Source organism: Phyllostomus discolor, chromosome 10 (assembly GCF_004126475.2).
Source record: "Phyllostomus discolor isolate MPI-MPIP mPhyDis1 chromosome 10, mPhyDis1.pri.v3, whole genome shotgun sequence".
Lineage (NCBI taxonomy): Eukaryota > Metazoa > Chordata > Mammalia > Chiroptera > Phyllostomidae > Phyllostomus > Phyllostomus discolor.
The window spans coordinates 91,199,421-91,215,313 of NC_040912.2; the positions used below are offsets into that span (position 1 = coordinate 91,199,421).

General features: G+C 47.2%; 4 protein-coding genes and 3 pseudogenes across 5 annotated transcripts in view; 4 read left to right on the forward strand and 3 right to left on the reverse strand.

Moving 5' to 3' along the window:
- Positions 1 to 15,893, forward strand: part of LOC114507421 (GTPase IMAP family member 8) — a 772,814-nt gene that overhangs the window by 541,508 nt on the left and 215,413 nt on the right.
- LOC114507465 (GTPase IMAP family member 4-like) overlaps positions 1 to 15,893 on the forward strand; it is a 658,105-nt gene that overhangs the window by 364,502 nt on the left and 277,710 nt on the right. The gene's annotated exons all lie outside the window — the stretch shown is intronic.
- LOC114507429 overlaps positions 1 to 15,893 on the reverse strand; it is a 359,625-nt pseudogene that overhangs the window by 342,214 nt on the left and 1,518 nt on the right.
- The window catches only part of LOC114508181 (GTPase IMAP family member 7-like), a 251,484-nt gene that overhangs the window by 163,468 nt on the left and 72,123 nt on the right, over positions 1 to 15,893 (forward strand). The window lies entirely within an intron of this gene.
- Positions 1 to 15,893, reverse strand: part of LOC114507444 — a 113,430-nt pseudogene that overhangs the window by 88,401 nt on the left and 9,136 nt on the right.
- Positions 622 to 2,170, forward strand: LOC114507450 (annotated as a pseudogene).
- The window catches only part of LOC114507451 (GTPase IMAP family member 4-like), a 122,122-nt gene continuing 116,759 nt past the window's right edge, over positions 10,531 to 15,893 (reverse strand). Inside the window, exons 2-3 of one of the 2 annotated variants that reach the window (XM_028525263.2) lie at positions 15,343 to 15,414; positions 10,531 to 12,293 (exon numbers count right to left, since the gene is read on the reverse strand). In XM_028525263.2, coding sequence (XP_028381064.1) covers positions 11,353 to 12,293; positions 15,343 to 15,400 — 999 coding nt within the window. In that variant the 5' untranslated portion in view covers positions 15,401 to 15,414 and the 3' untranslated portion in view covers positions 10,531 to 11,352. The remainder of the gene's footprint in view (positions 12,294 to 15,342; positions 15,415 to 15,893) is intronic. The other variant, XM_036011023.1, reaches the window with a different exon arrangement.

Genomic DNA, 15,893 nt, shown 5'->3' on the forward strand with positions numbered 1-15,893 from the left:
ACTCCAGAAAACTGTCTATACTTTCTGGTTCTAAGTCTTCAACATGTTAATTTAATATAGGAAAACAGCATTAGATTTCCAGATGAAGTCGTAAATTTAAGTAAGGAGTTTGGTGTTTCTGTGGGTTACAGTCCCTACGAGAGGGCTTCAAACTTGACATATAAAGGGACACTCCTTCTTTCTGCCCAGGTGCCCTGCTCACCCCTGCAAGGTAGGAGGGCGTGAATCACCCCCTTCCCTGGCTTCTTCATTGGGATTAGAAAACTTCCCTTGTGAATGTGATGTGGGGGTGAGAGGATCATTTGCTGTGATGTCCCACAGTCAGCTTTTGTGTCACCTGCTGCCTTGGCTTAGGAGGGACAGCTACTTTTACACTGGCTCTGAGTTCTCACTTAGACCCTTGGGCACCCTCCTCCATGGGCCCTAAGCTGCTATAGGTTAGAGTAAGCAGCCCAAGAGACTCTGGAGATATGCCCGGATTCCCTAAGTCCTGAAGCAGGAATATATGGCCCAGGGCTTCCTCAAAGCTCCTGTGAGTACAGAAGTCACTCATGGGACAGGACACAAGCAGACAATAGAGATGGGCACTGCTGGGTTTGCGTCCTGCAGGGGAAATGCTGGATGTCAATCCTCACATTGTGGTTTTTGTTTCCTGATGTCCCAGGGCTTGGAAACCAAGACCCCAGAGAGTCACAACTGAGACTCATCTTAGTGGGTAAGACCTTAGCTGGGAAAAGTGCTACAGGCAACAGCATCCTTGGGAAGAAAGTGTCATTCCAGCATCACAGCAAAATCTGTCACCAAGGTCTGTGAGAAAGGGAGTAACACCTGGACTGGGAGGGAAATTGTGGTCATGGACACACCTGGCCTTTTTGACACCAAGGAGCTGGATGCTGACACACAACAGGAGATTGCTTGTTGCATCCTCCTGACATCCCTGGGGCCTCATGAGCAGCTCCTGGTGGTCCCGCTGGGCCAGTACACAAAGGAAGAGGAAGAGGCCATGGAGACAGAGCTGAGGATATTCGGACCCATAGCTGGGAGATACATGATTCTCTTATTCACCCGGAAGGATGACTTGGATGATGTGGAGTTCTGTGATTACATAAAGGAAGCCCCAGAATTCATTCAGGATCCAAGGGAGGACTTCAAGGATCATCGCTGTTTGTTCAATAATAAGGTGATGGGGGCTGAGCAGGAGGCCCAGAGGGCACAGCTGCTGGGCCTGGTCCAGCTCATGGGGATGGAGAATGAGGGGGATTCTACACTAACGAGATGTACCAAAGGGCCAAGGAGGAGATTCAGAAACAGATCCGAGTGATAGAAGAGCAGTGCAGAGCTGAGCTGGAGAGGGAGAAGAAGCAGATAAGAGAGGAGTGTGAGGAGAAAATCAGAAACCTGGAGGATAGCCTGGAGCAGAAAAGGAGAAAGAAAGAAATGGAGAGGGAGGTGACAGAAAGGGAAAAGCACTATGTTTCAAGGCAGGAAAATGTCAGGCATGAAATTGAGAGTAAGAGTGATATACTTCACAGCATCATGGAAATATTGAAGCTTGCTGTACCTTTGTTATCATTGTTCAAGAATAGTTAAGCTCAATGAAAATCTATGTGTATTTCCTGTGATATTTGGCTGCCCCCTCCCTATATTACTCATTCCCCAAAGTCAGAGCCCTCTGTTTCTGTCCCTCAGGCTCTCAGGACTAGGGAGGGTTGGAAAGTTCACTGCTGACAGTTGATTGAGTTAACCAGGGACACATTCTCAATTTGTAAAAGTCCCAGGGAAAGTATGGATGCTCCCTACCTTCTGAACCCTTTCTCAGACACACAGAAAAGGAAGGCAGGAGAACAAAAGTTGGTGAGTCTGGGCCTGCTCTACTTATCCTTAGTAACCATTTCTCCTCCAGATTCTTTCTAGATGGGCAGAGAATCTCTACCTGTGGCTTCCACCTTTCATTTTTGCCTTTAAGTCCTCTGTGATTATTTTACTCATGTGGTTAGGTAATCTATAGATAGAAATGCTTATAGAATTCTTTCTTCATGAACATAAATTTGTTGAATTACACCCTAACAGAAGGACTGAAATTGTTCCTTTTCATTGTCCCCCTGAAGGACAAAGACCTGTTTGAAAAACAGACCACCCAGAACTCAGCAAAGCAAAATGGCAGAAAGGGCAAAGGACATGGATTCAAGAATGTTCAGAATATTCAGATGTTCCCACGGAAGTGCTTTGACCAGCCTCAACGTGAGCACATTGCTGAATGACTAGTTTTCTCTTTTCCTCAGGAAACCAAATGATGCCACCACACCGCCATCACCCCGCACCTTGATGATTCTCTGCTGGGAGGGTGGTCCACACATTGCTCCCCACCCCCTGAATTGTTTCTTTAGTGTTACTATAATAAACCTTTTCTCTTCTTTCTTCTTTGTGCAAAACTGGAAATCTTTTACCTTAGGAAAAACCACTGATACTTTTTCTAACAGCACAGGGAAGAATTTCACTTTTTGGTAACATTTCAAGATGGTTTCTGAGATTTTTGTGGATTTCCTGGTTACAAATAAGATCCCTTTAATATGTGGATAACAGCAGTGTAAATCCATCCCTTCTCACTTGGGGACTCCTACCCAAGTAATTTCTAGGAGTACCTGGAGCACATTTCAATGTTCTAGCAGCAGGTTCTGGAGCACAAACTCCAGAGGGAACTTTGGTGGTCTGCCTGGAAAATGAACAGAGTAAGCAAAGTGCAGGTCAGTTCTGGTGACCACTGGTCAAAAGTGAGAGAGGACAGTCTGGTCCTTTTCTTGAAAAGTAAACATAACAGTAAGAAATGGTTTTACATCCTGAAAGAAACCAAGTGCTTTGCTTTTGTGAGAGGGGATAATTTATGACATGTCTCTCCCTCCTGGGCTGTAGGATAAGCCCTTCCCTGTTCTGAAAGGAAAACTATCAGCTTGGTTCTATAATGCCCAGTGCTCCCTGGGGGTCCCATCTCTGTGAATTCCAAAGTCTGCAGTGACAAAGCCAAAGGCTACAGAAAGTTCTGTATGTGTTGTTACTGAGGAACCAGGTAGAGAACTGAAATGCAGGTTTGCAGGGCCTGGACACGATGGTCAGAGGACAGTGGCACAGAGGATCGCAGGAGGGGGCAGCTCAGAATGTTCCTCTAAGAGCAACAAGGACTTGGGACTGTCTGTGCTGGGGAAGTGTTCCTTGAGCCAGGGTTCACTGACTCTTCAAAGGGTGGGGTGAGAAATATTTTGGGAGGGCCTCATGCACACCAGACACTTGGTGCAAAGTGGTGAGTAAAGAGGCTAATACTTTGTCCCCATCACACCAGCGTCAGATCGGTGTGAGTCCTATTGGTGTCTTGGATGAGATGGAAACGTTTTCTTAGGAAGGTCAGGTGGAAGGTAAATTCACATGTGAACATCCAGCTGCTCTCAATCCTGTGTCCTACACCATGGACTGTCCTGCTGTGTTCTCTGCATCACAGGGAAGGGGTGGGAACATTCCTCATTTTCCTGTCACTGATAGGTCCCCGTGAGGGTCTGCCCCTGCAGTCTGAAGCACATGCTCCCACCATGAGGGACTGGTGCCAAATAGCAATTCAACTTCTCACCTGAGAGGTTCAAAAGACTTGAAAATATCTGCACCCCCATTTTGAATCCCCCGACCCCTGAGTTTACAATATTCTTCATAGATTTGGGAATTCTTTAAGGTACGATATTATTTGGCCAAGGGTCTTACATCTCACTTCCCCTCTTGCTCTGAAGAAAAACACTTGGGAAGGGTTGGCAGGAGGAGGGGAGGGGAGGGAGAGTGTTGCCCGGAGGAAAGAGGAAGAGGAGGAATGTGATGGAGAATCAACTGAGCAGGGTTGGACCATCAGATTCACCCCAAGTCTTCTTGTGAGCGGTGTCACTGCTTGTGGGAGTCTAGAGGGGACAGCATTAGAGGATGCAAGTGAAAAAAAGTGAACAATGGGAGAACAGGAATGTGAAATGGAACAAACCCCTGGCATAATCGGTTTGGGAGGGGAGGGGAAGAAGGTCAATTGCTGTGCTGTGTCCTTATGGTCCCCCAGAGACGCACCCTGTCCAGCTGCACCCTGGGGCACTGGGGCTCCTTAGAGCACTGAGATGGGAAGTATTTTAAAATCTAATTTACTTAGTCCTGTTGTTTGCTTTGTCTGTGCCCCTCCTTTCACAGAATGAAGGGACATTATTACCACTGCCTTCCGTTTTTTGTTTGTTTGTTTTTCTGACCCAAGGCAGCCATGCTTGGGTTCTCAACAGGGAGGGAAAATGTATATGGCCACCCTCACACAAACTCAAGCTCACCCCGGATCCTGCTGGGTCCCATGTTGTCCTGTGCCCGGTGCTTCACAGACAGGGAGTCCCAGGTCACTGACGCCCTCACATCACAGAAGGGACACGAAAAGGGCAAATTATCAGCAACAGCTGAGCACAAAGTGGAGCCAGAGGCCCACATGCCCCACCTGGAACCAACACCGGGGTCAATCATCACACTTCTGTTTCCAAGGTCACTCTGCTTCCAGGGTCCTGCACAGATCCCAGCAGGGGCCCTGATGGGGAATCTGGATTCTGGTCTTGTCCACTTTCCAATATCCTTTTTTAAGGAGAAAACAGGAAAACGCTACCATTGTCCCTTTGTTGAGATGGCAGATGGCCAGTGGTAAACGAATCAGAAAGAAAAGAAAAGTGTCCAGAGGGAGCAATGAAACACGTGATTCTCACCCTTTGGTTGGGGAGGGATGAGCCCAGAGGTCCCCCAGGGACAGTGGTGGAGCTGCTGGGACTCAGGGAGGAGCCCCCAGGGGTTTCCTTACTCAGTATACAGTCTGGTCTTGCCCTAAACCTAACCTGACTCTCTTATAGCTGGAGCATTTGATAATTTACATCTAACACAACTGCTGATATGGTTGGGTTTCAACTCATCCTTTTGCTACTTGTGTCTATTGTCCCATCTGTCCTATTGTTTCCTTTTTTCAGCCTCTTTAGTGAATTTTAAAATTTCCCTTTATTTCATTTCATCTACTGCTTTATGAGCTGCACCTCATGTGATTTTCCCAGTGGTTGCTCCGTGAGTGACAGCAGGCACCTTTGACCTACATTCTACCTCCAGTGAACAGTCCATCACAGCACAAGTCCTGTGAGATCTCTGCAACATTCTACCATTGCTTCCTCCCTCCCCATTTATGCACTATTGTTGTCGTACCTTTTACAGTTACATAAAATGAAACCTCAATCAGCCCTGGCTCGTGTGGCTCAGGGGATTGAGTGCTGGCCTGAGAATGAAAGGGTCGCTGGTTCAGTTCCCAGTAAGGGCACATGCCTGGGCTGCCGCTCAGGTTTCCAGTTGGGGGTGCATGAGAGGCAACCACACATTCACGGTCTCTCCCTCTCCTTCTCCCTTCCTTCCTGTCTCTCTAAGAACAAAGAAATAAAATACTTTTTAAAAAAACACTTTTAAATGGAGAGATGGTAAAAGAAATGATTACTTTGGTTATGGAAAGCTTTCAAGGAAAATGTTAAGGGAAGACCAAAACACTTTTACAACACACTGAACATGAAAGATCTCTCATGAAGGTATCAAACAGTTGCCCATAGAAGACAAAACAGTTTTAGCAATATGAAACAATAACTGATTTGAAATTTGAAGAATTGCAAGTTATTTTTCAATTGACAGTATGTATTTGAATACTACATATATAGTTTCAACCATAAATGCTGAAAGGGCCAACAAAGGGGGAGGACCGCACTGACCAGTGTCCACTGGCGACATCCAGCGGAACGTCAGCTTCCCCACGATGCTGACTCCAGAGCACCTGGTTCTCTCCAGCCACAGAGAAAAAAGAAATAAAAGCTCTGGATCTGCCCGGTGGTTTCATTGCTGGGAGCATGGTCCTGTACACCAGAAGGTTTTGGGTTTGGTCCCCAGTGGGCACACAGGGGAGGCAACAGATGGATGCTTTCTCTCTCCCTCTCTCTCTTTCCCTAACTTCCACTCTCTCTAAAATCATTAAACATACTCTCAGGTGAGGAATTTTTTAAAAAATGCTCTGAATCCTTATGTCACAGAGAGGGAATGGCTGAAACATCCTTATGGATTTCCCCTCCCTGCTGAGAACCCAACATTGCTGCCTTGGGTCAGGGGGGAAAAAAAAACCAGAAGGAAGAAGTAAACAATGTCCCCTCATTGGCTGAAATGAGGGACACAGACAAAGCAAACAACAGCACTGAGGAAATTTCATTTTCCCTCTCAGTGCTCTAAGGAGCCCCAGTGCCCCAGGATGCAGCTGGACAGGGTGTGTGTCCTGGGGACCCTATGGGGGTCGCACCTCGATTGACCTTCCTCTCTTCCCTTCTCCTCCCAAAGAGATTACAGCAGGGATTTGTTTCATTTCAGCTTCCTCTTGTCCCAGTGCTGTCATTTTTTACCTTCTCCCTCTGATGCTGTCCCCTCCGGACTCCCACAAGCAGTGACGCCACTCACAGGGAGGTCTTAGAGTAAATCCCGTGGTCCAGCCCTACTCAATCTAGTCTCCATCGTATTCCTCCTCTTCCTCCTCTTTCCTCAGGGCAACCCTCTCCCTCCCCTTCCCACCACCTGCCAACCCTTCCCAAGTGTTCTTCTTTAGAGGTGTAGGGGAGTGAGATATAAGACATCTGCCCAAATAATATTGTGGGTCTAAAAGAATTCCCAAGTCTATGAGGAATGTTGTAAACTGAGGGCAGGAAGGCCAAATGGTGGTATATGTTTCTTTAAAGCTTTTGAGCCTGTCAGGTCAGATATTGAATCATTATTCGCCACCAGTCCCTCATGGTGGGAGCATCTGTTTCAGACTGCAGGGGCAGACCCTGACGGGGACGGATCACCAAGGGGCCAATGAAGAACATTCCCTGGCTCCTTCCTTGTGATGCAAAGAACATGGCAGGACCACCCATGGTGCCACGTGTAGGACAGAGGATTCAGCACAGCTGAATAGAGCACATGAGAATTCACCTCTTACCTGACCTTTCTATGAAAAGATTTCCATCTCATCCAAGACACCACAGGTCTCACACCTGTTTGATCCTGATGAACTGGGAACAAAGTAATCTTTTATTTTTCTTTCTTTTTTTTTGACAAGGAAGATAGAAGTTTATTTCTTTCTTATACAAGATAAGTATGGAGATAGGCACCTCAGGACTGATATACTAGCTCCATGGTGTCAGTAACTGAGGCTATGTTATCTGCTCCATCATTTGGATACTGGTCTCACTTCTCAAGGTCAAAATGGCTATTAACGCTCCAGCCATTGCATCTATAGTCCAAGCAATAGAAAAAAAGAGTTTTCTTGTCCCCTTTTAAAAGACTTCCCCAAAATCCCCGCAACATTTTCCTTTATATGTCATTGGCAAAAATTTAGTCCCATGACCATACTTGTTGCAAGGGAAACTGGGAAATATAATCTTTTAAAATATATTTTATTGATTATGCTATTACACTTCTCCCATTTTCCCCCCACTTCACTTCCCTCCACCCTGCACACCCTCTCCTACCCACATTCCCCCACTTTAGTTCATGTCCATGTGTCATTGTTATAAGTTCTTTAGCTTCTACATTTTCCCATACTATTCTTGCCCTCCCCCTGCCTATTTTCTACCTACCATCTATGCTACTTATTCTCTGTACCTTTTCCCCCTCTCTCCTCCTCCCACTCCCCTGTTGCTAGTCCTCCATGTGATCTCTATTTCTGTGGTTCTCTTCCTGTTCTAATTGTTTGCTTACTCTAGTTTTGCTTTAGGTGTGGTTGTTAATAATTGTGAGTTTGTTGTCATTTTACTATACATGTTTTTTATCTTCTTTTTCTTAGATACGTCCCTTTAACATTTCTTATAATAAGGGCTTGGTGATGAGGAACTCCTTTAACTGGACCTTATCTGAGAAGCACTTTATCTGCCCTTTCATTCTAAATAAAAGTTTTGCTTGATAGAGCAATCTTGGATGTAGGTCCTTGCCTTTCATGACTTGGAATACTACTTTCCAGCCCCTTCTTGCCTGCAAGGTATCTTTTGAGAAATCAGCTGGCAGTCTGATGGGAACTCCTTTGTAGGTTACTGCCTCCTTTTCTCTTGCTGCCTCTAAGATTCTCTTTTTCTTTTTAATCATGGGTAATGTAATTATGATGTGCCTTGGTGTGTTCCTCCTTGGGTCCAACTTCTTTGGGACTCTCTGAGCTTCCTGGACTTCCTGGAAGTCTATTTCCTTTGCCAGATTGGGGAAGTTCTCCTTTATTATTTGTTCAAATAAGTTTTCCATTTCTTGCTCTCCTCTTCCCCTTCTGGTACCCCTATGATTTGGATGTTGGAACATTTAAAGATGTCCTGGAGGTTCCTAAGCCTCTCCTCCTTTTTTAAATTCTTATTTCTCCATTCTTTTCTGTTTGGTTGTTTCTTTCTTCCTTCTGGTCCACTCCATCAATTTCAGTCCCAGTTTCCTTCCCATCGCTATTGGTTCCCTGTACATTTTCCTTTATTTCACTTAGCATAGCCTTCATTTTTTCATCTAATTTGCGACCAAATTCAACCAATTCTGTGAGCATCCCATTCACCAGTGCTTTGAACTGTGCATCTGATAGGTTGGCTATCTCTTTGTCACTTAGTTGTATTTGTTGTGGAGCTTTGACCTGTTCTTTCGTTTCGGCCATTTTTTTTTTGTTGTAACCCACCTGTTAGTAGTGAGGGGCAGAGCCTTAGGTGTTCACCAGGGCGGGGCACCCCAGTCTCTGGGTTGTGGCACTGTTTGTGGGGGAGGGGCCCAGGAGGGAACAATAGCGTTTGCTTCACTCTCTGCTGGATTTCACTCACTTCCCCTGCTTCTCACAAGCAAATTGGGCCCTTCTGGTGCTGATTCCCATGTGGGTGCATTTATGTACATCCTGGGACCCTGTAGGTCTCTCCAACGAACTCTCCCGTGAGGATGGGAGTCTCTCCTAGCACCTCAACACCCACAGGTGTTTTCAATCGGTGCTCTGAGGCTTTATTTCCCTGCACTGGAGACCTAGGTTGCCTGGTCTGTCTCGCTTCCCAGTTTCACCTGGTTTATCTGAGAGCAAATGTGAGACTGCATGGTCCACCAGCCACCTTGTGTGCCATGCCCATCCCCAATCCACTGCCTTGCTGGGTCCACCTGCTGCTGCCTTGTGCGCAGCTGTCTGCCAGCCACCTGTCTTTTTGCTGCCAGCTGCTCCACCAGGTTGCACAACTCTGCCCCTCCTACCAGTTTGATGAACGTGTTTGCTTTAACTCCTTGGTTGTTGGACTTCCATGCAGTTCAATTTTCAGTCAGTACTGGTTGTTGTTGTTTTTTTGTTTCTAAATTTTTGTTGTCCTTATTTTGGTTGTTGGGGGAGGCACAGTATGTCTACCTATACCTCCATCTTGGCCAGAAGTCCAAATAATAGTTTCTTTACTTACCATTTTGTACCAAGTACCTTGTGACCATGAGGCCCCCACCCTTGGGAGAACTGATGAAACTTGGCTCAGGGAACATATCCACAACACGGAGAGCCCCAAGTCTGTTGCTCATAGAGGGACTTTCTGAGCTCCTCCCCCTGTGCCTGGTGCTTCCCTCTGTGCTCTCAGTCCTGTGCCACTGTCCTCTGTCCATCGTGTCTGAGTCACGCAGACCTGCAGTTCAGTTCCCTCGCTGGCCCCACAGTGACAGCACATACACAGCTTTCTGTAGCCTTTTGCTTTGTCACTGTAGATTTTGGAAGTCACAGGGAGGGGACCCCCAGGGAGCACTGGGCATTACTGCACCAAGCTGATGGTTTTCCTTCTAGAAGGAGGAAGGGCTTATCCTACCATCCAGGAGGGAGAGATACTTCATATATTATCCCGTCTCAGAAAGGTAAAGGAGGTAGTCTCTTTCGAGATGTGAAACCATTTCCTCTTATTATTATTTCTACTTTTCCAAAAAAGAAACCAGACTGACCTCTCTCCCTTTTGGCCAGTGGTGACCAGACCTGACCTGCACTGTGGTCCCTTGGTTCATTCTCCGGGCAGACCACCAAAGTTCCTTCTGGGTGTGTTACGACCAGGACATGCTGGTACAACATGGAAATGTGCTTTGGGATCTTCTAGAAATTATTCTGGAGGAAGTCCCCAGGAGAGAAGGGATAGATTTCAATTACTGTCATCCATACAATTAAAGGGACCTTATCTATAACCAGGAAACCCCCACAGGTCTTAGAAACCTTGGTTACATGTAATTTCTACAGGCAGCTAATGAAGGAATCCAAGAAGAATGTGGTCTCTGATGGGCAGAGGGGCTAAGAACTGGGAGAGACCTCTTAGGGGATAGACACATCAAGTTCCAAAATCATCTTGAACTTTTAGCAAAGTGAAATCCATCCCTGTGCTCTTTGATGAACTAGTAGTGACCTTTCCTAAGGTAACAGATTTCCAGTTTTGCACAAATATGAGAGAAGAGTAAAGTTTTATTGCAGGAACAGTAAGCAAACAATTCAGGGGGTGGGACAGCAGTGTGGGGACACCCTCCCAGCAGGGAGTCATCAGGGTGCAGGGAGATGGAGGTGCGGTGGCAACAGTTGGCTTCCCAAGAAAAGGAGAGGACTAGTCATTCAGCAACATGTTGACATTGAGGCTGGTCACAGAGTTTCTACATGAACATCTGAATACTCCAAACGATGCTCTCTTGCCTGCTGAATCTGTGTCTTTTACCTTTTCTGCCATTGTACTTCACTGAGTTCTGATATCTGTTTTTCAGACAAGTCTTTGTACTTCAGTGGGCCAATGGTAAGGAAAATTTCAGTCCTTTCATAAAAATGTAATTCAACAAGTTCATGTTCATCAGAAAGAATTCTAGAGGCATCTCTACCTACAGATTACTTCATGCAAAGAATTGATTTCACTAACCACATGGGTAAAATAACCCTTGAGGCTGTAAAGGCAAAAATAAGGAGTAGAAGCCACAGACAGAGATTATCTGCCAATCTACAAAGAATCTGAAGGAGAAAGGGTTACTAGGGATAAACAGAGCATGCTTGGGGTCACCGACTTTGGCCTCCTCCATTCCTTTCTGTGTGTCTGAGAAAGAGTTCAGGTCACAGGGGGCATCTGTACATTCTGCTGTGGAGTTTTATAGATTTGGCATGTGTCCCTCCCCTGTGAAACTAATCAAATGTCCACCAATGGCCAACAGTGAACTTTCCCACCCTCCCTAGTCCTGAGAGCCTGAGGAAAACAAGCAGGGAGCTCTCACTTTGAGGAATGAGTTCTGTGGGGAAGGGGCCCCTGAAAATGTGCAGGAAATATAGACAGATTCTCATTTTGCGGGGGAGAATCTGAACAGCCTTGTAAGACGTAGGCCAGCACTTTTCAAAGCCCCCATAATGATGTCAAGTATCCTATTCTGATGCTCCACTTCACCCCTGGCATTTCGTTGTCTGGAAACACAGAGCTTTTCCCTTTCTGCCAGCGCCCTCTCCATTTCTTCCCTTTTCTTTTCCCGCTCCAGGCTATCCTCCAGGTTTCTGATTTTCTCCTCATACTCCTCTATTATCTGCTTCTTCTCCCTCTCCAGCTCAGCTCTGCACTGCTCTTCTATCACTCGGATCTGTTTCTGAACTGCCTCCTCTGCCCTTTGGTACATCTCGTTAGTGTAGAATCCCCCCTCGTTCTCCATCACCATGCGCTGGACCAGGTCCAGCAGCTGTGCCCTCTGGGCCTCCTGCTCAGCCCCTGTTGCCTTATTGTTGAACAAACAATGGCGATCCTTGAACTCCTTCATCAGATCCTGAATGAATTCTGGGGCTTCCTTTATGTAATCACAGAACTCCACACCATCTAAGTCATCCTTCCGAGTGAATAAGAGAATTGTGTACCTCCTAGCTGTGGAACCGAACATCATCAGCACCTTCTCCACGGCCTGTTGCTGTTCCTTTGTGTATCGGCCCAGTGGGACCACCAGGAGCAGTGCATGAGGCCCTGGGGATGTCAGGAGGATGCAACGAGCAATCTCCTTCTGTGTGTCAGCATCTGGCACCTCGGTGTCAAAAAGGCCAGGTGTGTCCACGACCACAATTTCTCTCCCACTCCACGTGCAGCTCCCTTTCTCACAGACCTTGGTGATGGATTTTGCTGCGATGGTGGAATGAAACACTTTCTTCCCAAGGATGCTGTTCCCTGTGGCACTTTTTCCGGCTCCAGTCTTACCCACTAAGACTAGTCTCAGTTGTGACTCTCTGGGGTCTTGGTTTCCAAGCCCTGGGAAATCAGGAGACAAAAGCCACAATGTGAGGATTGACATCCAGCATTTCTCCTGCAGGATGCACACATAGCAGTGCCCATCTCTGTTGCCTGCTCTTGTCTTTTCTCCTAAGCCACCCCTGTACCCACAGGAGCTCTAAGAAACCCTGGGCCCCATGTTCCTGCTTCAGGACTTGGGGAATCCAGGCACATCTCCAGAGTCCCTTGGGCTGCTCACTCTAACCTTTAGCAGCTTAGGGCCCATGGAGGTGGGCGCCCAAGGGTCTAAGTGAGAGCTCAGAGCCAGTGTAGAAATAGCTGTCCCTCCTAAGCCAAGGCAGCAAGTGACACAAAAGCTGATTGTGGTAGGTCACAGCAGAAGATCCTCTCACCCCCACATCACATTCACAAGGGAAGTTTTCTTTTTCCTATGAAGAAGCCAGGAAAGGGGGTGATTCAGGCCCTCCCACCTTGCAAGGCAAACAGGGCACCTGGGAAGAAAGAAGGAGTGTTCCTCTACATGTCACACACACAGTCCTCCCATCAGGGACTGTAACCCACAGAATCACCAAACACCTTACTTCAGATTACAACTTGGTGTACAAATTTAATGAAGTTTTCTGATTTTAAATTAACACGTTCAAAACTTATATCCAGAAAGTATAGATAGTTCTCTGGAGTTAATGTAAAACCACTTCAACTTAAATAACAATAACAAGTACAATAACAACTCATACATGTTAGCTTCAGTAGAACTACACTTTCTTAGTCTCACTTGGTTAGGTGGACCTACCTCCTAGTAAACTTGGAGGTTCGATAACAGAGCAGCATAGTCTACCAACAGAAGGATGTTTTCAACATAACTCCATCAAGTTACACACCAGATCATCTGCATAGCACTTTCCGTACTTCTGCTTAGTAGACTTCTGCCTCTTACTTTAATGGGTCTCACAGTGGAAGCTTCAGGATTTGGTGAGCACAGCCTGGGACCAGGCAAGACGACTGACAACCTCACTGAAGGGCTGGTTTCCTCGAGAAAAAACACCATCCAGTGCAGTCCTTGTGTGACACAGAGGCCTACAGAGGGGCCCTGTACCACAGCCACTATCTCTGCTCAGAGTCCATGCCCACACAGTCACACTGATGACATTAGAGACAGGAGTAATAACTGCATTTCCCTTTCAGACATCATCACCGTCACGCAGGCCCTCAGACCAAAAGTCTAGGAATCTCCCTTGATTCCTCTCTTCCCTTTACTTTCCAGATCCAACCCTTGGGCATGTTCTCTTGCCTCCATCCACAATCTGACTGCTTCTCTCCATGTAGAAGACCATCATACCAGCCCAACCTACATCACCATTCATGCCTCAGCCATCCCTTGACTGGCTTCTTTATCTCCAGTATGCCCCCTTCTGTCTATTCTGAGTAGGAAGGATTTTTTAAAAGGTCCATCAAACAGAGGAGAGATTTGGCAGAACCCCCATCTCTGGTTTCCACAAGATCAGTAGTGGGTCCCCATCTTCCACACACTCTGTAGGGAAGCTGTAGCTAATCCAGGGAGTCACCAAACCACCCCTGAGGGTGAGTTTCCCACATTTGGTAACCAGCATCCTGGGGATAAGAGAGTAACTTTACAGAAGCTGAGAACATGGGACAGAGGATGGTGACCAACAAGGGGAATGTGGGTGGGGGTGAGAACACTGTCCCATTAGCATCTCAGTGGGAAACTCCACCTAAGGACACCCTGAGGGCATCAGCTGTCACCACACAGGGAGTGGGAAAATCCTGGGAGGTGAAACAAAAGGCCACCAAGGGCCAGTTCCACCCTGAGGCAGTTTGCCAATGCTGAGGGCACGTGGTGATCTAGGTGACAGAGTGCTGCTGTGGCCATGGACTGTTCCCATTGGGACATGTGCCTCTTTGGGATGTAAATCTGTAGCTCTATCCACTAATGCTGAGTCCATTTCCCACCACTTCAATCTGGGTGGGCTGTGTGACTTGTTCTGGACAAGAGATCAACAGAAGCATGATGCCAGTGTAGGCCCTAAAAGTGTGGATGCACAGGGCTGACTGTCTCCTTCTGCCCTGCAGAGCCCTGCAGCTGCCTGGGGAAGAGGCTGGACTCACCTGCTGGGTGATGAGGGACACAGGCCCACTTATCCCTGTCACCCTGGCCTGCCCATGAGCTTGCTGACTAGCAGACACATCCATGGGGCTACCCAATTCGAAATTATCCAGTTTCTGGATCTTAAGATCATCATGCCAGATGAAATAAGTCATGTGAAGAAAGGACAAGAGCCATGTGAATCCACTCACATGTGGGATATAAAATAGGAAGCCACAGGTGAAAAAATAAAACACACTCATGGGCAAAGACAGCAGTGAGGTGGTGACCAGAAGGAAAGGGAGGTGGGGGGGGTGGTGAACAGGGTAAACGGGGTCAAATGTGTGGTGATGGGAGGAGTCAAGGCTTTGGGTGGCGAGCACACGATGCATTACACGGATGATGGATGATAGGATTGTACACCTGAACCTTATATAGTGTTATCAACCAAAATTAGCCCATTATATTTAATTAAAAAAAAAAAGATGATTCAATTCTGTGCTGAATCACTAGCTTACCACTGTGTACATGAGCGAGTCTGGGTCAAAGGATAGTAACCTATCATCTGAATAAATAGGAACCTGAACAAAAACTCACCTACTCTCACATTCCTCCTTCCCAACCCTCACAGGGACTGAAGAGAGGGGCAGAGAAACACCTAAGGGGCTACAGCTGTGCTTACTGATGTGTGCTCATGTTGGGAAATAGGAGACAAGAACCGTCATCAGTCCTGAATCACTCAGGACACTGTAACCTCCCTTCCTCTGAGCAGTGATGCTAGGTCAGGAGGGGCCAGGGTGGCAAGTCAAAGTAAAAGAAAGAGCAGAGTCGAGGAAGAGAAAATGAGAAATGGGGTTGGGGGTATTTGGGTCTTGCTCAGTTGGGGACTGGCAGACAGGACAGGAGAGCCCCCACCAGGTCCCCTCCCTCAGCCTGGCCTGGGGAGCCCAAGTCCCCTCTCACCATGGCTGGTCCCAGGTTCACTGATGCTGAAACTCGAGCTGTGGGATGGAGCTGCCATTGTCGTGTGAGTTCCTGTGGGTAAGAAACACAACTCATTTCAGGGAAATGGAGAGTAACTGCAAACCGAACCTCCTGCAGCCAGCAGCCCCTGCTTCCCCTAGACTGGCTACTTGACTTCTCCTCCTTCCCAGCACTTCTGCTCCACTTCCCTGGTCAGTCTCCGTTTTGCTTCCTGCTCTTCCTCTGCACAAACATACAGGATTCAGGTGCTTCCTCAGCTCAGCTTCTGGGCACCCTTCCCCTGTCCAGTAAGTAAATTCTTCCTCTGAACTCCATTTGACCTATTCTGTAGCCTAGACCCTCGCCAGAGCTCTGAACTTTCTTATCCCACTCAGCCTCTCCACTGGGCAAGTTCATGGGCATCTCACATAGAACTGGCCACAGGAAACCCTTGACCCCCCTGCTCTCCAGCCACTGCTGCCTTCAGGTCACAGGGATGATCCTGTTCCCCTCCCCCTCCTTCAGTGGATGGCCTCACTTTCAGCCCAGGG